Raw genomic sequence first — 16,495 nt, 5'->3', positions numbered from 1 at the left:
TGTAATATTTTATTCTGACCATTATTAAGATTTATTAAAAAAATATTCTGCTAAAATTTACACCAGCAATTTTTAAAATTGCAATCATTTTTATATTTTCGTTGAAAAATTTCTACACATAATTTAAAGCGCAATTATTTTATTTGCACTTATGAAGTTTCTAAAGTGAAAGAAACTGGATTTAAGTGAAAGAAAAATAAAGTGATTAAGTGAAAGAAACTGGATTTGACAGTATACATTAATTTTAACTGTAATGATTCACACAATATTTTTCTATAACTCTTCATCTTTGAATTGATATTCTGATAATATAATTACGTTGTAAAATGTTGATTCAATACATGAAGATATAATTGAAAGTTCTAAAAAACATCACATGTATTTATAAAAACGAATTCAAAATTGTTCTTAAAGTCTTTATCTTATTACTAAGAGTGATTCGCTTTTATAGAAATAGTGAGATGAATGTTAAATGATTATTTTTCTTCTTTCGCTATATTTCTAGAAAATGTTCGTAAAATGATCTTTATTGGAATGATTTAAAAGATATTATATTCATGCACATTCACTGGTAGTTCAGTTATAGAATGTCATCCAATTTGACTTATTTAGATTATTTAAATTTAATCATTTACTTGATATTTCAATTCTCGGTAAGTTTCTGAAATCATTTCTTGTATAAATTAAAATAAATTTTACAATTAGTATAAAACGTTATTTTGGATTTTTTCAAAAAATTCTATTAATGCAACTCGGAGATATTTAGCTGAAGCCCACACATACTCAATTATTTTTTTTCTATTTAAAAGTTGAAGTTTATGTGGAAGAACAGAAGAAATTCGACAAGATAATAGTCTTAATTTCTAAAATTATATAACTAAATATAATTCTACTTAGCATGAAAACAAATATAGAAAAATTGAAAATCTATCTAATATGAATGGCAATATTTTATTCTTTTTAGTATAACATTATAATGTCTTTAAGGAAGAGATTTATTGTTTTTATATTGATAAATTTCCAATATTCAGTTTTATCCTTATAAATGCAATTTTTTCGACAAATATTCACAATATTGGTAATTTATTTAAAAAGGAATGCACATAAAAGGATCTTGAACCAGTTAATAAAGAGAAAATATTTTTATAAATAGATTTGGAGAAGTGCTTCTAATTTAAATAAATCTAATTTTAAAAGATATCAACTTTCTTCTAATATTATATATTAGAAATCCTAAAAAAAAATGTTTCGTTTTTTAATTAAACGTTCTCCTTCTTTCTTTCTTTTTGTAATGATTTATGTACAAAAAGTGTTTTTTTGTTTTATGCATAGTTTTTTGATGGGTTGTTGGAAAATCATAAATACTGGAAAATTTATTAAGACAATTATACGCAGAAATACTAGGTTGTTATTCAAAAAAAAAATATTAAGATGATAGCAGACAATCATTGAAGTAAACTTTAGTTGGAGAAACTAATCGATGTAATCAAATAGCTTCGATGCAGAACTGTAACTCTCATCTAACAAGCGAGGTTAATACTTTTGATGCAACAGGAATTAAAATCTAAAATTTGATTTATGAAGAAATATTTTTATTTTATTTCTATGTTTATAATGTGGATCCTACATTATAAGTGAACTGCAGTAATATTTACTCTTGTAAATATAGAATGATACAATAAAAATCAAATCTAAAATTCTCTCTTCCCTTCCATATTTCTCCAAAGATTCAAATTTCTTACCTCTTCTTGTTTGACTCTCCGGAGTAGATAGAGTTGAAGCCTTGATGACGAGTGGTGTGCTACGACCTTTAGCATTCACTGCGTACAGCGTAATGGTGTAGTATGTCCCAGGACTGAGGCCCCTGATAGCGAAATCCGCAGTCTGAGAAGAGAGATTGAATAAAAGGGAGGAGTCCGGCGCTCGGACTTCTGCATGAAAATACTGATTGAGGCCCCCGTCCTTGCCTTCATAACATGACACACGAAAGAAATGTTCAGTTTCTTGGCCAACGCTACAATTATGAACTGCCGATGGGGGCTCTGAAACGAAAATATGCAACAATGAATAATTGTTGTTTGAAAATATTTTACGATGATTAAAAATTTAATTTAATCCTTAAATGTATCATTTTTAAAAATTTTTAATAAATAATGTTTGAAATCAACCAGGAAATGGGTGTAGCTAATGGAAAAAACACTAAAAACGATCCACATTTTTAAAAAAATAAAAATAAAAATGTGATGTATTTCTAATATATCATGAACAATCACTCCTTGAGTTTACATATCTACTGGATACAATAATATAATAGTTCAAACATAAATAATACCTCTCATTATATTGCAAAACAGAAAAATTCATGAAACAATTAATATTAGCATTTAAACACAAAAGAACATTGAATTTGGTGAATGACCATTGTGTGGTAATCTTAGATAGTGGAATTTTTCGTCTCAATCTGTTTGAAAATATAGGCTAGTGACCAAGATGACCCTCCAGGAATTTTCGTCTATAAACTTACTAGGCTATCAGTATATGCAAAAATATAAATAATATTCATTAATTTTACCTTGTTTCTATCCGAAAACATTTTTTACTGTATCTTTTTATTACTTTTTATATAAATCATGTCATTCGCAACACTCGCCGAAATGAAATTGTACGCAGATAGCGCACCAACAATGAAAATTGTCACAGATAAAAAAAAATAAATAAAGATTCTAGTTGTGTTCGGAAAGGAGGAAATAGTTTTAGTAAAATTAAAATAAAACAGAACATGGTGCAAAGATTGCTACATAAATAAATATGATGTTTTAAACATATAATTCAGATCTACATCTCTATGCATTTAAGAGTTAAGCTAATTTATTGTTAAGTGATCTATGTATTTGAATCTTACACTGTTTACTTTTCTTACTATGCTTAGCATAAATCTTTGTATTTTTGATTAACAAGATTATATCAAAACAAATTCCAAATAAATAGTTTAAAGTGAAATAGAATTTATCGAAATTAATTTGATGGAAGCCCTAATTTCTAAACATTTGAAATTTTTTTTTGTTACATTCACGTGGTGCATACTAATGGAACGGAAAGCAATGATTATCTGGCATTAGGCTTTGCCTGAGACATTTATTTCTTCCCATTTCCAGTTGTGTACTAATTTTAATTTGATGTTCAAAATAAATGGTTAAACTACTAATAACACTTGAATTGTTCTTGTATACATTCAAACTCTCAAATGGTGTGTTAAATATTTATGAATTTAAGATGAATTTTCAAATAACCAGAGGAAAATGAATATTGTGTTATTTTACATTCGTCATCGGGAAACAGACATTTATACTGAATCAAGCCGAAATAACTGATAATAATTTTCAACTGACAATGGTAATTATATCTCTTAACACAAAAAATGCTCTCTAATGTTTATTACATTTTTAATCAAATATTTAATGAACAGCAAAAGAAATATCTATATGCCAAGTTATGTCAAATCTATATGTCAAATCCAACCTAAATGACCTTCAGCATTTCAGATGGAAAGTTTAATTATTGTAACTCTGTTTCAGATCCAAGACGAAGAATATTATTTCAATAAAGCAAAATTAAACAATTTTTTTAGCCATTAGATCATTTTACATTACACCAATTCTGTTCAAGAGTTTTGGAGTGAAACGCATGTTGCATTGAATCGTTGTTTTATCGCTAAGCGTATTATTACTGGACAACAATTATAATAAGTTGGTTTTCATGCTATTATTTTATGAGTGGCTATATGTTTCTTTCTAAATATTGTACTACTAGGAGTCATATTGCGCTTTTCTGAAAAGTGATGATAAACATAAGTAGTTTAAAGTTAAAATACTTAGCAAGAAATAATGTAATTTGACTCTCCTTTAAATTTGTGGATTCCCTGGAGTTCACAGAAAACTGCAGATACCAACAAAAGTGTAGATTTTATCGAAGAGACTTAAAATCTCTCTAAATGTTGAATCCGTACACCGAAAATATCTGAGAAAAAGTTAAATGTTTGCTCTGGGAATTCGAGTAAATTTTCTGCTTTGTTTTTTTAGCAATATTGACTCCAGACTTTGCTGATTTTCGGTAAGTCAAGAAATTAAGTTTATATATATCAGTGGTATTGTGGATTCTTATCTGTAACTGTAATCAAGGACTAAGATTTGTATTGTGGTGCTCTGCTGTATTTTTACTTTTAAGGGGGCAATATCATGATTCATTTTACCAAAAGAATATTAATATTTAACTTTATAAACTTTAAACATATTCATAACATCATGTGAATATGTTTTGCGTAAAGAGAAATAAAATATGTATTTCAAATACTCAAATCACTTCAGGAAACTGCAAGAGTATTTTGATTCCAAATGCCTTACTTTTATGAAGCAAGTTCTAGCAATTTTAATTTCATTTAAGCAGAAACCTGTAATGACTTATATTTAAGTTTATCCCTTTCACCTCAATGTTCCCTACATCTCAGAAAGAGAATGTACTATTCACATTCTGTTTCTGTGTTGACAAACGCAACGCACCGGCCAATACCTGCAGGTATCACAACGAAGAGGCAGGGCATCCTTTGCAGTCCCACTCGGTTCTTTCCCCAACAGGAGAGGGTGCCGTAGTCCTGCTCCGACCTCGGGATGTAGTGGACAACACTCTTGCGGCCATTGGTCACAGTGGGCACGAGCTCGAGGGTCCCGAAGGAACTGTTGAACTCCCAGCGGAAGCTAACCTCGTCAGGATCAGCCTCCACTTCGCAAGCAATCTCCACTGGAAAATGCAGCATTGCGCCATAGACTGTTTGCTGACCACTCTTGCATACGGGAGCAACTACATAAATAAAACAAATTGACACATAGTAATTAAGATGCAATATTCTTTAAAGAATTGTCAATAAATACAGAATATAATTCCTTAAAATATTAATAGGGGTTTTAGTGAAACAAAGAAAAAAATCTAACAATAAAAAATACCGAAAATTTATGAAGCACGAAAACGAAGAGACAAAGCAAACGTGAAGGTATTCAGGGAAAAGCTTGGGCAACTCGGAATTGGTGTTACCAATAACTCTCTTTTTTAGTAACTTTTTGAAAATTCCTTCAGCATTTTTCGATTATAAGCTAACCTCTTCTCACTAGAAACTACAACATTAATGATTCTACATGAACGCATAATAGATATAGCTTATTTTATCATCATTGATAAAACTGGTAGTTCTGACAGTGAAATATAATAACAAAAATCCATTGACGAAGTGTTCAGTGCTCTTAGACAGCAACTTACCTATAAAACTATTTCTGCTATTTACTGGGAAACCAAAATCGTTTTGAATTTTTAAAGGATTTTTATATTTTATTAAGAGTTTACCAGAATTACTATCTGATTTTCTAGCATTATTATCTCAAATAAGATAGTAAAAAAGACTGCTGATCAAGTAAATGATAAAGTCACATATGGTGATACAGGCATTAAAATGTCTGCTTCAAAATGCCTTTCTTAATGCGTTTAACTCTTAAATACGTTTTTTTATCATTTGGAAAAAAAATGTAGAAACAATTTTTCGAAATAGGATTTCATTTAAAGAAATCGAAAACTTTTCTTTTTGAGAAAGTAAATGGTAAATCTTGGATCATACCATATTTTTGTATTCTCTTCAGTTTCAACTGGTAATTTCTATCGGTTTGCCTTTTATCTGTCAACTGCGAAATATATAATGAAAAACGCATGAAGAAAAAAAATGATAAAAACACTATGAAAGGCAGATAGATGAACCTCACGCAATTACTTCTTGAGTAATAAATGCTTACAACGAAAGAGTTGATAAAAATTGATTTTTTAAAATTTAAAATTAACCAAGATATAATACTTTTCTCAGTAATTATGGAGTTATTATTGAAAAAGATCCAATTCTTATATAATGCTAAAATTTGAAAAATAATCTTTTCTGTGTATTGGTTTTTTTCCAGTACAATTTATTCTCTAGTTTTATTACATTTTTCAAATTTGTTTTACAATAAGATTTATCATTGTTTTAGATATTCACTCATACTTATACGAATTACGATGATATCAAATACATATTTTGTATGCATGTTATCGCAGCTATACAATTAAGAATGAAATTAAAAATAGAATAGAAATAGAAACAAATCAAATATAAATATAATAATACCATATTTCATTCTAAAAGGCTGAAATTTCTCTTTTTTAAAAATAGTTATACTACAATAGTTGATAAAATTATGGAAACACAAAAGTGACAGAACACTATATTACTATGTGTTCTTTTTTCATTTTATATTAAAACGCTTAAAGACGTAACCCGAAATAATTCATTCCAAGTTCGTATATACATATGTCCTTAAAAATAACTTGATTCCTAACAGATTCAATGTGATGAAATTACTAATCCTATCAACCTGGAATGATAATATTAAGAACCAAAAATAAGAATCATGTTGCCAACAATAAACTATCACCATCAACATCAAGAATGTATTTATAAAATCATTAAAAAAATACATCATAACATCATTCAACCAAAAATACATCAGGTTAGTTTAAGAACCTAATTAAAAATAAAATAAATTAACGAGCATTTTCAACTTTGTACACATCTTCAATATATGATGTTTTGGATTTTAAACAGCATCATTTACCTTCTTACGTTCTCAAATCTGGAATATCTTTTATATTTTATTGCAATCATCAACAATAGTAATAAAAACTTAAAACGTTTATAATGATAATTTGCAATTATATTGGAAAATGTTTTCAAATAAATTTTCAAATATATATAAAATATACAAGGGGCTAGGAAGGAGATTAGTTCCCCTTCCTAACCCCAGATGGTAGCGCATTCATGTTTTCTTGAAATTCAATCAGAAAATATATTTTTGTTTGTTTGGCAGTCAAGCAAAAGTAGACGTTCACGTGAGTGTGAGCGATCAGTAGAGCGCGAGGAAAAGCAGACCAAATTTATTTGGACGATCAAGTAGAAACCCAGCAAGTTTCTACTCAAATAAGTAGTTTGCGAAGAAAATATTTTTTATTGTTTTGAAGAAATATTCGTAACCGTGATATGGTACTGCTTATTGGAAATTGTATAAAAATAAGAAGTGGGTCGATGTGAATAAAATTAACCAGCAAAGAAAACTGTTTCCAGACTTTTCTTGTGCAGAAACTTCTATTTTTTGCAAATAGGAGCACAGGGTACGTGCTCACGAACAGTACAGAAGTTAGAGAAATTTCCCCTGTATTCGACATATATTTATAGTTCATAAATTCTCTCAAACTTGATGAAAGCATAAGTAATAATTAATTAATGCGGTAACTAGTTATGCTATTCGCAAAAACAATATATATTTCTGAAAAGCATTATATAATTCTGTTTCAAAGGAAGCATGAAAATTTGAGTTACTGGAACGATAATAAAATAAAATTAATTCTTTTTACCTTCCCAATATAAATGTAGCAAGAAGGTGAGAAAAATTATTATCATCGTCTTTTGCCTTGCTACGAATTATCAATTATAATATATTTACTTACGCAAGTGTGGAGTTAGGATAATTACTTTCCGGTTTTTGTAAGATTGTTCATCTCACCAAAGATAATGAAAAGATCAACTTCATTACTTTACCAATTTAATGATATTTCATATTTTTTCTACTAACATCTTTGCGCGAACAAGATAGCTAAAAATCAACGAGATGAATTGCATGAACCGAATAATCGTAAAAACAATAAGGTTAATTTTTTTACATAAAAAATCTCGCATGTTTAAGGAATATTAGATATTTAATAAAATGGGTGTTTTATTAAAACTGCGAAAAACACCGATTTTTATAAAAATATGAAACCTGATCTATGAAGACCAATTAAAATTAATATTGCATGCAAAGAATAATGAATTTTGTCTTAATTATCTTATAAGAGACGACAGTCTTTATGCCTCACATATTTACGAAAATTGCATGAATGAAAGGAAATATTCATAAAATTGTATTTATAGTTAAACGATATTAAATATCTAAGCTAATATTTAATTAAAAAATAATTACAACCTTCAAATATGAAATAAATAGTTATATCTCGTCTGTGCTTATATTTAATAATAGTTAATGTGATTTTTTCTACATCCATTTTGTAATGGGTATTATCTTTAAATTTCAAGTTTTTTTTTTTTTTTTTTTAACTTTCTAATAATATTTTTTCAGCAGTTTTTAAATAAATTAAATGGAATCTGCATGCTAAAACCGTTTGACCTGCAACTACCAAATTTGTTACATATAAAACTTGAAGCAAGATAATAAGCGTCTTGCAATTAATCAAATTTTACTTAATTAAAAGCTATGCTGATGTACTTATTCATATTATATATTTTTCATGTTATGAATATTAATATTGAGTATATTGTTTAAATTCTAGAACTGAATGCGTATAGTATTTGAATTTGAATGCGATAAAATATTTATATCCGTTTTAAATAAAAATGCAGGTGAAAATTTAAATTCGTCTTTTCAATTTGAAATAAGAATAGAGAGAGAGGCCATGTCTTAAATCAAGGGAGACTTATATATAAATAGTTTTTTGGAATGACATCTTAAAATGATATGAAAATTGACACGAAATATAAATATTCTTTTATTTGGAGTTCTCAAATAATTTTTAGTTTGATAACGGATAATAAAAAATATGAATTATCAGTAAATAGTTAAAATCAATGACAATTATCCTAAAAAACATGTATATCCTCTGGAAGCGTCAAATAAAGAAAGAAAATATTAAGATTCTTAGTAAACTTTCAAAATTTTTAAATCCTCAGAACAAATGTTTACTCTATAATTTTAACTCACAATTAATAATAAAATAAGTAACAAGCTTTGAAACTGAAAATAATAATAATTAGATTTTGAGAGAAGCAGGCAAAAAATGAATTTATTAAATGAATGTAATTTATCTATGCAGAAAATGCTATGTTTACTATACATTTTCCAACTGAAGCAATTCTGCATGTTTTACTTTTGAAAATATCATTGACTTTAATTTTTGGCAGCGAGCATACAATATTTTTGAAGGAGATTAGTGAAAAAGTATCGAATTGTGCGAACAAATTATAGTTCTTATTATAAGCAAACTGTTAAATGCAATGCAGCGTATTTTTCTTGAAATCAATATTTATAAAACAGCATAAAAAATTTAAATTGTTTACGAGATTCTAGAATCAGGAACATTTCTATTTTAGAGCATTTTTTCAGAATAATTTATTTGTAGTAGTCCATTGTTCCTGGAATTATGAACAGAAAAATACTAATACCATTAATCATTTAAATAATCTATTTTTTCTTTTTTTTTGGTTTTCGATTAAAAATTATTATTTTTTAAAATATTTTTTTTTAATTATTGCAAACCAAATATTAAAAAAAATTCTCCAAATATTTATTTTTGAAAAATGTGCACATTTTTAATATTTTTAAGATTTAAAATAAATGGTAAATAATTCTTTCGAGTTCATTCTTCAATTTGTTTCATTATTCAGTATGTTAAGAATGAACATGCAAAATAATACTACATTTTAATAAGCATGAATTGAATATTTTTATGAATTGAGAAAGTATTAAATCAATGATTAAATAGAAATAAAGCAAGAAAAATGCACTTAACGTTTCAAAATTTTAAACTGAACATGTTCTAAAGGCTCATACTTTCACCCAAAGCTAAGTGATACAAACCGGTACATTTCATTTTGCATAAAAAAAAAAATCTATAAAATCGAAGTAAGCAATTATGCGGAGTCTCAGAATGTGATAATTATTTGTGTGTTAATTTTTTTATTCACATATTATATTCCAGAGAGGAGGAAAATTTAAACTAAGTTTTGATCGTAATTTGAAATTAATTTTAGAATACAACTTATTAATAACTTTGCAACAAAACTTGTAATTGATACTTATAATCTATTAACACTTTTTTCTATTTTATTTTTTCAAAAAGAAAAGAAAATTGATAGTCCTGAATTTCTTTTGGAATGCATTCTTTTTTATGTTGATTAAAAACTGCAATATACCGTGTACATTCTGATTTTGAATCTGATACAAAGGAAACATTTTTATCCCCAAATTTATTTGATTTCGAAAGTCTGGAAGCTACTCAAAAAATTGATGAAGTCTGAGAGGTGGAAAACTTGCTTTACCAAGATCAAAATGATACAAAGCATAAATGTGGAAATATTTTAAGAAATATAATATTAAAAAAATGATTTATTTTATTTGTTTGTGTATAATATAAAATTTCAAACTAGCTTTTTATTATTTTTTTTACGGAAAACTTCTGACTTGAATTGAAATTAGATGAAATGAGAAAGTATAAATATGACATGAAAATGAAAGTATAAATATGACATGAAATGACATGAAAATGAAAGTATAAATATAAAGTATAAAACTCCTTTTTTGTATTTATTATTTTATACATTAATTTACAAAACATTTTCTAAGGAAAATGGATTCTGATTTTAATTATTAGTTTTTATAATTAATTTTAAATTATTTAATCACTTTTTTATAATGAGCGGAAAAGCTAAGTATTTATATAATTTAAATTTGATTATACGATATAAATAGAAAGACATTTTACTTTTCTTATATTTATATCATTAATTCAAAGAAAAAAATCCAAAATTATTTTGACATAATAGATTTTTTTTTCTTTCAATATCGCCAAAATATCAGAAATATTCTTTATGAAATGAATATTAATATAAAATCAAAAATACTAAGAAAATAGATATTAAATTGCTCTCCTTTTTACTAATATCTAGTTACCGTTTATTACAAAAAGTAATTCAAAATATTTTTACAGCATAAAAAGTTTCTTTCAAATTGCAGGCTTGTGCCACAGTTTGAGAAAAATAAATGCTTTTTTTAAGATGTGGATCATTAAGTGCTGCTATCCAAAATACAGTTTAATAGCAAAATGCTCTCTTAAAATGTCTCCAACCTTCGTAGCGAAGATTTTATTTTTGGCCCTTTACGTACATTTAATTGTCTTAAAGATAATTTCCAACGAAAAAGGAAAGAATACTCTTCTTGTTTACAAGAATATTTAATTATTACGACCTGCCTTGAAAAAAAAAACAGTCAATTTATTCCCCTAAAAATAAAAATAGCCGCATCTGCTTCACCCAAAAGTGTTCTGGGCGTTGCCATTCGATGCAGATAAAAACTCGAACAAATGTGGAAAATTATAGCGATGGTGTTCGGCCGTAATCACAAGCTTCTTCAAAATCTGCGTGAAAACTGATGGTTTCGGGCCGACCGAAATTCCGCCGGTCGTGTCATCATGTCAAGCTGTTAAGCAGGAAAATGGCTGAGGAGTTTTTAAAGAGTAGAAGTTAATAATAAGTTTTGTTAATGACGGTTTTGCGTGCTGGTATCAGGTGCATAATTTTTTCAGAGTAACTCCCGAAATAAACACTGTAATGTTTTGGAAGGTGTAACTTACTTGAAATTCATGGATCGGGATTGAAGTGAGGTCTTGATTTTGGAATAGTTCATTAATTTTGTTTTCCTTTCGGAAAGCGGGCGCCTTTTCTTGATACTGGTGATAGCAGGCTTTTGGAACACATGGTATTTCTGGTAAAGTATTGATTCTTTTCATCGTTTAATGGAGTTTCATCGTAGACTCTTATTCGGATAATGTAATAATATAAATTTTGCTTCATGCAACCATTTCACTTCTTGTGGTTGGCAATACGTATATTGATATTAAAGATTACTATCATAAAGGAATTTGTGTACTTACAAACTAATTTAATCCTTCTTAGATTTTAAAATTTTAACAACTTAAAATAATATTAACAATTTCGATTTTACAATTCGATGGAACATTTTAGTATGCTTAAAACTTAAACTTAAAATTCCTATGGCCGTGACCCAATCCTTCACAGCGGCCTTGAGTTCGCCGTCCAATTTGAAGCGCTTCCTTTTCAGATGTTTTTTCAGGGGACCAAACACATGAAAATCGCAGGCGACATGTCCGGGAAGTAGGGCAGATTTTCTAGCTGCTCTGACTTGAACTTGGCCAGTTCCGTGTGTGTGACCCTGGAGACGTGTGGACGCACTTTATCATGGAGCAAAACCACATCATCCGTGAGTAACCCTATTTTTTGTTCTTGATGGACCTGCGTAGTCTTCAGAGTGTCTCACAGCATACATCAAAGTTAATGGTTCTTCTGTGCTCGAGAAATTCAACAAGTTGCATCAATTGGACTCATCTCTTTATAAGAGCACCTGCTCTCACCTTCGCATGCATTTTCCCCCGCATGCTCATATCTACGAAGCAGAGTCCTAATCGCATCTCTAGATGTCTCGGTACGTTCCCCCATAGCGACATAGACAACTATGTTAATGGTTACTTTGTTATGACGTTTCGTAGCTTTTCATTTGAACACCCCTTGAATTATTTCTTGAACTCGACAAATAAGCACTTTATGTAGAAAAAAAAATCGAATGCAACAAATTTCCTTAACAAAGATATCAGACATATGTTTAGTCTATTTATTGCATGGAGCATTTATTGATTACATCAAAATATTCTTCGTATATTATAATATTTTTTTCATATGTGGCTTCATACTTTTATAAATGCTTTATTTCGTGTGCGATTGGCAAGAAATTTCAAGAAATATATATTCCAACCACTTATTTTGAGACGTAGTAATGTTATTATTCATTAGATAAATTTACATCTTTAAATAGAATTTCAATTGCCACCACTAAAATTTCCTGGAAAAATCTTAAAATTTTAATAAAATTCAATTTTAAGAAAATCTAAATATTTCACTTATAAAAATTTCAGAAAAGTAATTCTTATAAATTAAATCCATTTGCCAGATACAAAGTTTATTTTCAGTGCAAATAATTAGTTTTCAGTTGTTATAAGACAATAAATATCGTTTATTAGCAAAGCTTTCTTCCAAAAGAAATTTCCTTATTATTTCATAGTTCAAGATGTAACACTGAAATGTCAATTCCACCTGCTGATATTTATTTAATACTATCTAGCAACAAAAGAGTAGTATCAAAGTGAACAATCTTGTGCAAGGAATTGTGGGTATTCTTTTCAATAACCCTTTGAAATCTCTGGGACAAAGGACTCACTCTCTCCATGTTATTTATAGAGAGTCACATAATTTTGATCTTTTCGGCTTTCTTTTCCTTTCCTGGAAATGAATCAGCTTTCATTGTTATTGTCAGCTTCAGAGCTTCTGAAGTCTTATTGTTTTCCATGTGAATTCTAACAATATGTTGCAATAAACACTTTTATTTTCGTTAAGTAATTTCCTATTGGTTATCTCGATTAAATGTACCCGTTTTGTTTTGAATTGTCCTTACGAACAATATAGATGCCAAAGCAGAAGAATTTACTAATTAGAGCATCGCTATTCCATCGTTACATTACACTACTTAAACTCCCTATTTTAGAAAAAGATAATTCCTTCCAGTTTTGGGTTTTGGGAGAATTTTTACTTTCTCCTATACAATGATATACATAAAAAAAAAGTACAGTAATCGTAAAAAAATTCAAATTCAAAATTTTAACGAACCTCCACATTTTAAACCTCCAGAAACACATTTTTGGAATTATGTCTGTCTATGTGCAAATACAATAATTTGAAAGCATTTTGAGCTAATTTAAAATTTGATATGCTGTTTTTACGCCAAATCTGTAGATTTCTGTTCATATTATGAATAAACTCTTTTCAGTGGAAGTCCGTCCGGCTGCTGAAATATGAACATGATAAATAAAAAACAAATATAGCTAGATAAATAAAATTTGGTGCGCAAAATTAACATACTAAAGTATGAATGCGAGTCAAAATTTGAATCAAATTCTTCAAGAGGTTGACTGTCTATTGGTCTGTAATTCAATTAAGCATGTAAATCCAAAAACTCGAAAACGCAATGACTTAATCATATGAAATTTAGCATGTGATTTTTGTGATTGCAATTGTATTTCAGTTGCAAATTTTGACTTCAATCGAATGAAAAAAAAGCATCTAAAACATAAATTTAATTTCCAGAAAATATTGAGCATGTGATTTTTGCCATTGCAATTGTATTTCAGTTGCAAATTTTGGCTTCAATCGCATGAAAAAAAAAAGCGTCTAAAACATAAATTTGATTTTCAGAAAATATTGAGCATGTGATTTTTGTGATTGCAATTGTATTTCAGTTACACATTTTGGCTTCAATCGAATGAAAAAAAAAGCGTCTAAAACATAAATTTAATTTTCAGAAAATATTGAGCATGTGATTTTTGCGATTGCAATTGTATTTCAGTTGCAAATTTTGGCTTCAATCGAATGAAAAAAAAAGCGTCTAAAACATAAATTTGATTTTCAGAAACTATTGACCACATGTTGTGGATTAATTACCGAGGATCACGAGTTAGATTCAGTAAAAATGTTATTCATGCCAGATATCAATATTTCGTAACTATTATATGTAAAGCATTACCTAATTTATAAAAAGTCCACAATTTTATGCAGAAAGAGGGAGATCAAAAGAAGATCTACGACATCATTTTAAATCTTCGGTCCAAAAATTTTTCAAATAGTTTTAAAGTGAAATGGTGATATTAATCAACTTAACTAGTAGTAGTAACAACAGAGTATTAAAAGCTTATAAAACATTTCTAATATACGCAATGAACCCGATTTAAATTAAGTAGGCCCTGTTTAATTTAATATTTAGTTCATGATTACATATAAATAATAAAAATTAAAAACTAAACACAGCAATTTTATAATTTATTGGCATTTTTCTGAGATTTTTTTTGATAATTTAAATAAAGATAAATAAAGGTACAATTCTTCTAAGGGGAAAAGAAAGGAAATAATTGAGTATATATATATATATATATATATATATATATATAGATTTTTATTTCCTTTAAATAACTATTATCGGGGATATTTAAAATGTTTTTCAATAAAAAAAAAGAAATACATTTCTCCTCTATTTTTGAGTATTTTTATTACTTTAACAATCGTAAGACTGAATTTCTGTGTTATTTCAAATTGAACTAAAAACATAGGATTTTCAGTTTCTCACACAGTGAGATTTTAATATCCAGTATCAATTAATTCGCCAATTTAATTCCCCACAATGGAATACTAAACGTGTTCATCTAATCATTAGCATCAAAGTTTCGTGGTACATATAATGAGGAAATTGGAGACATTATAGCTGCCTTTAAATAAATTGCTGTCTTCTAATCATGTCCGGTAACACATTCATCAATTCATTAACTTGTTTAAATAGAGGATGAATGATAATGATTTAATCAATCCATTCGATTTGCTAAACATACTTCAGACATATTTAATGATTTAGTTAAGTTCAGTTAAAGATCTGCTTTCGATTTCTATGAAGATTAGTTTATTAAAGATCTAGCCATTTTAAACAATGAATGGATGATGCCTGAGCTTGATATCTTCTCTTCACATTTTCGCACCTTTAAGACATTTCATTTTGTCAGTTTATTATACACCATGACAAGGTAAAAGTAGAATCAGTTCTCACACTGACAAGATTTCATGCCAAGGTACTGTCATCCTGTCACTACTCCAACCCTTCTCCACCTGTAAGCTGTAAAGGGACTAGCGTAACTAACCTTTATGGTGTTACAGTTATGGTATTCAGCCCAACCGAAAATGTTATATAACCTAACCTCAAAATTTTCGGTCTAATGATGAATATTAAGGCTAGAAAATGATTGCTATGAAAATGTTTATTTTAGCTAATATTTTCCTTTTTTCATTGAAAATGCTGCACCTTAAGGAAATTGGACTGCAATAAAGGAATTTGCTAGGATCATATGCTAAAAATTACAGTGAATCCTATTAACGTCATAAATTAAGGTAATTAAGAAAATTAATAATTTAAAGGCATAGTTGAAAGATAAGATAATCTCAAAAAAATATGGCAAAAAATAGAAAAAAAAATTAGTTTAAATATTTTCAGAAATTCATTTACAGTCAGACATATTCAAATTGCATCAGGAGAATCTATTAAAAGTGTGTTAATTCTGACCTGGACCAAAAAATGTTATAAGTTCAGAAATATCAAATACTTTTACTGTTCGTTCTCAGATTCGAAAACTCTCCCCGTTTTTGTGGATGCCTTTATTCAGTCAAAATAAGAGTGAGAGGATTTATAAAAGGAGGAAATGCTTACTTTTAACTATAAGGCAAACGCGGAATATTTGCAAATTTAGGAGGAGTAAAAACTGCGGATACCTTTTAATATTTTCGGAAAAAGTACTAATTTACAACAAAATTATAGCAACGTTTCTTTAGTATAAGGGAGCTAAACATTAAATTCTAATGTATAAATGGGATATTTTTGTTATTTATATTTGAAAATTCTCTTTTCTACAAAATAATATTAATTTTTTTATATTAAAA

At 28.0% G+C, this 16,495-nt stretch overlaps 1 protein-coding gene across 1 annotated transcript in view; it reads right to left on the bottom strand.

The window, feature by feature from the left end:
• Window positions 1-16,495, bottom strand: part of LOC129963412 (hemicentin-1-like) — a 710,215-nt gene that overhangs the window by 180,710 nt on the left and 513,010 nt on the right. The window contains exons 7-8 of the mRNA XM_056077767.1: window positions 4,567-4,854; window positions 1,743-2,042 (exon numbers count right to left, since the gene is read on the bottom strand). Coding sequence (XP_055933742.1) covers window positions 1,743-2,042; window positions 4,567-4,854 — 588 coding nt within the window. The remainder of the gene's footprint in view (window positions 1-1,742; window positions 2,043-4,566; window positions 4,855-16,495) is intronic.

This window comes from Argiope bruennichi, chromosome 3 (genome assembly GCF_947563725.1).
Source record: "Argiope bruennichi chromosome 3, qqArgBrue1.1, whole genome shotgun sequence".
NCBI classification, from domain to species: Eukaryota; Metazoa; Arthropoda; class Arachnida; order Araneae; family Araneidae; genus Argiope; species Argiope bruennichi.
This window is presented reverse-complemented; position numbering and strand designations above follow the sequence as displayed.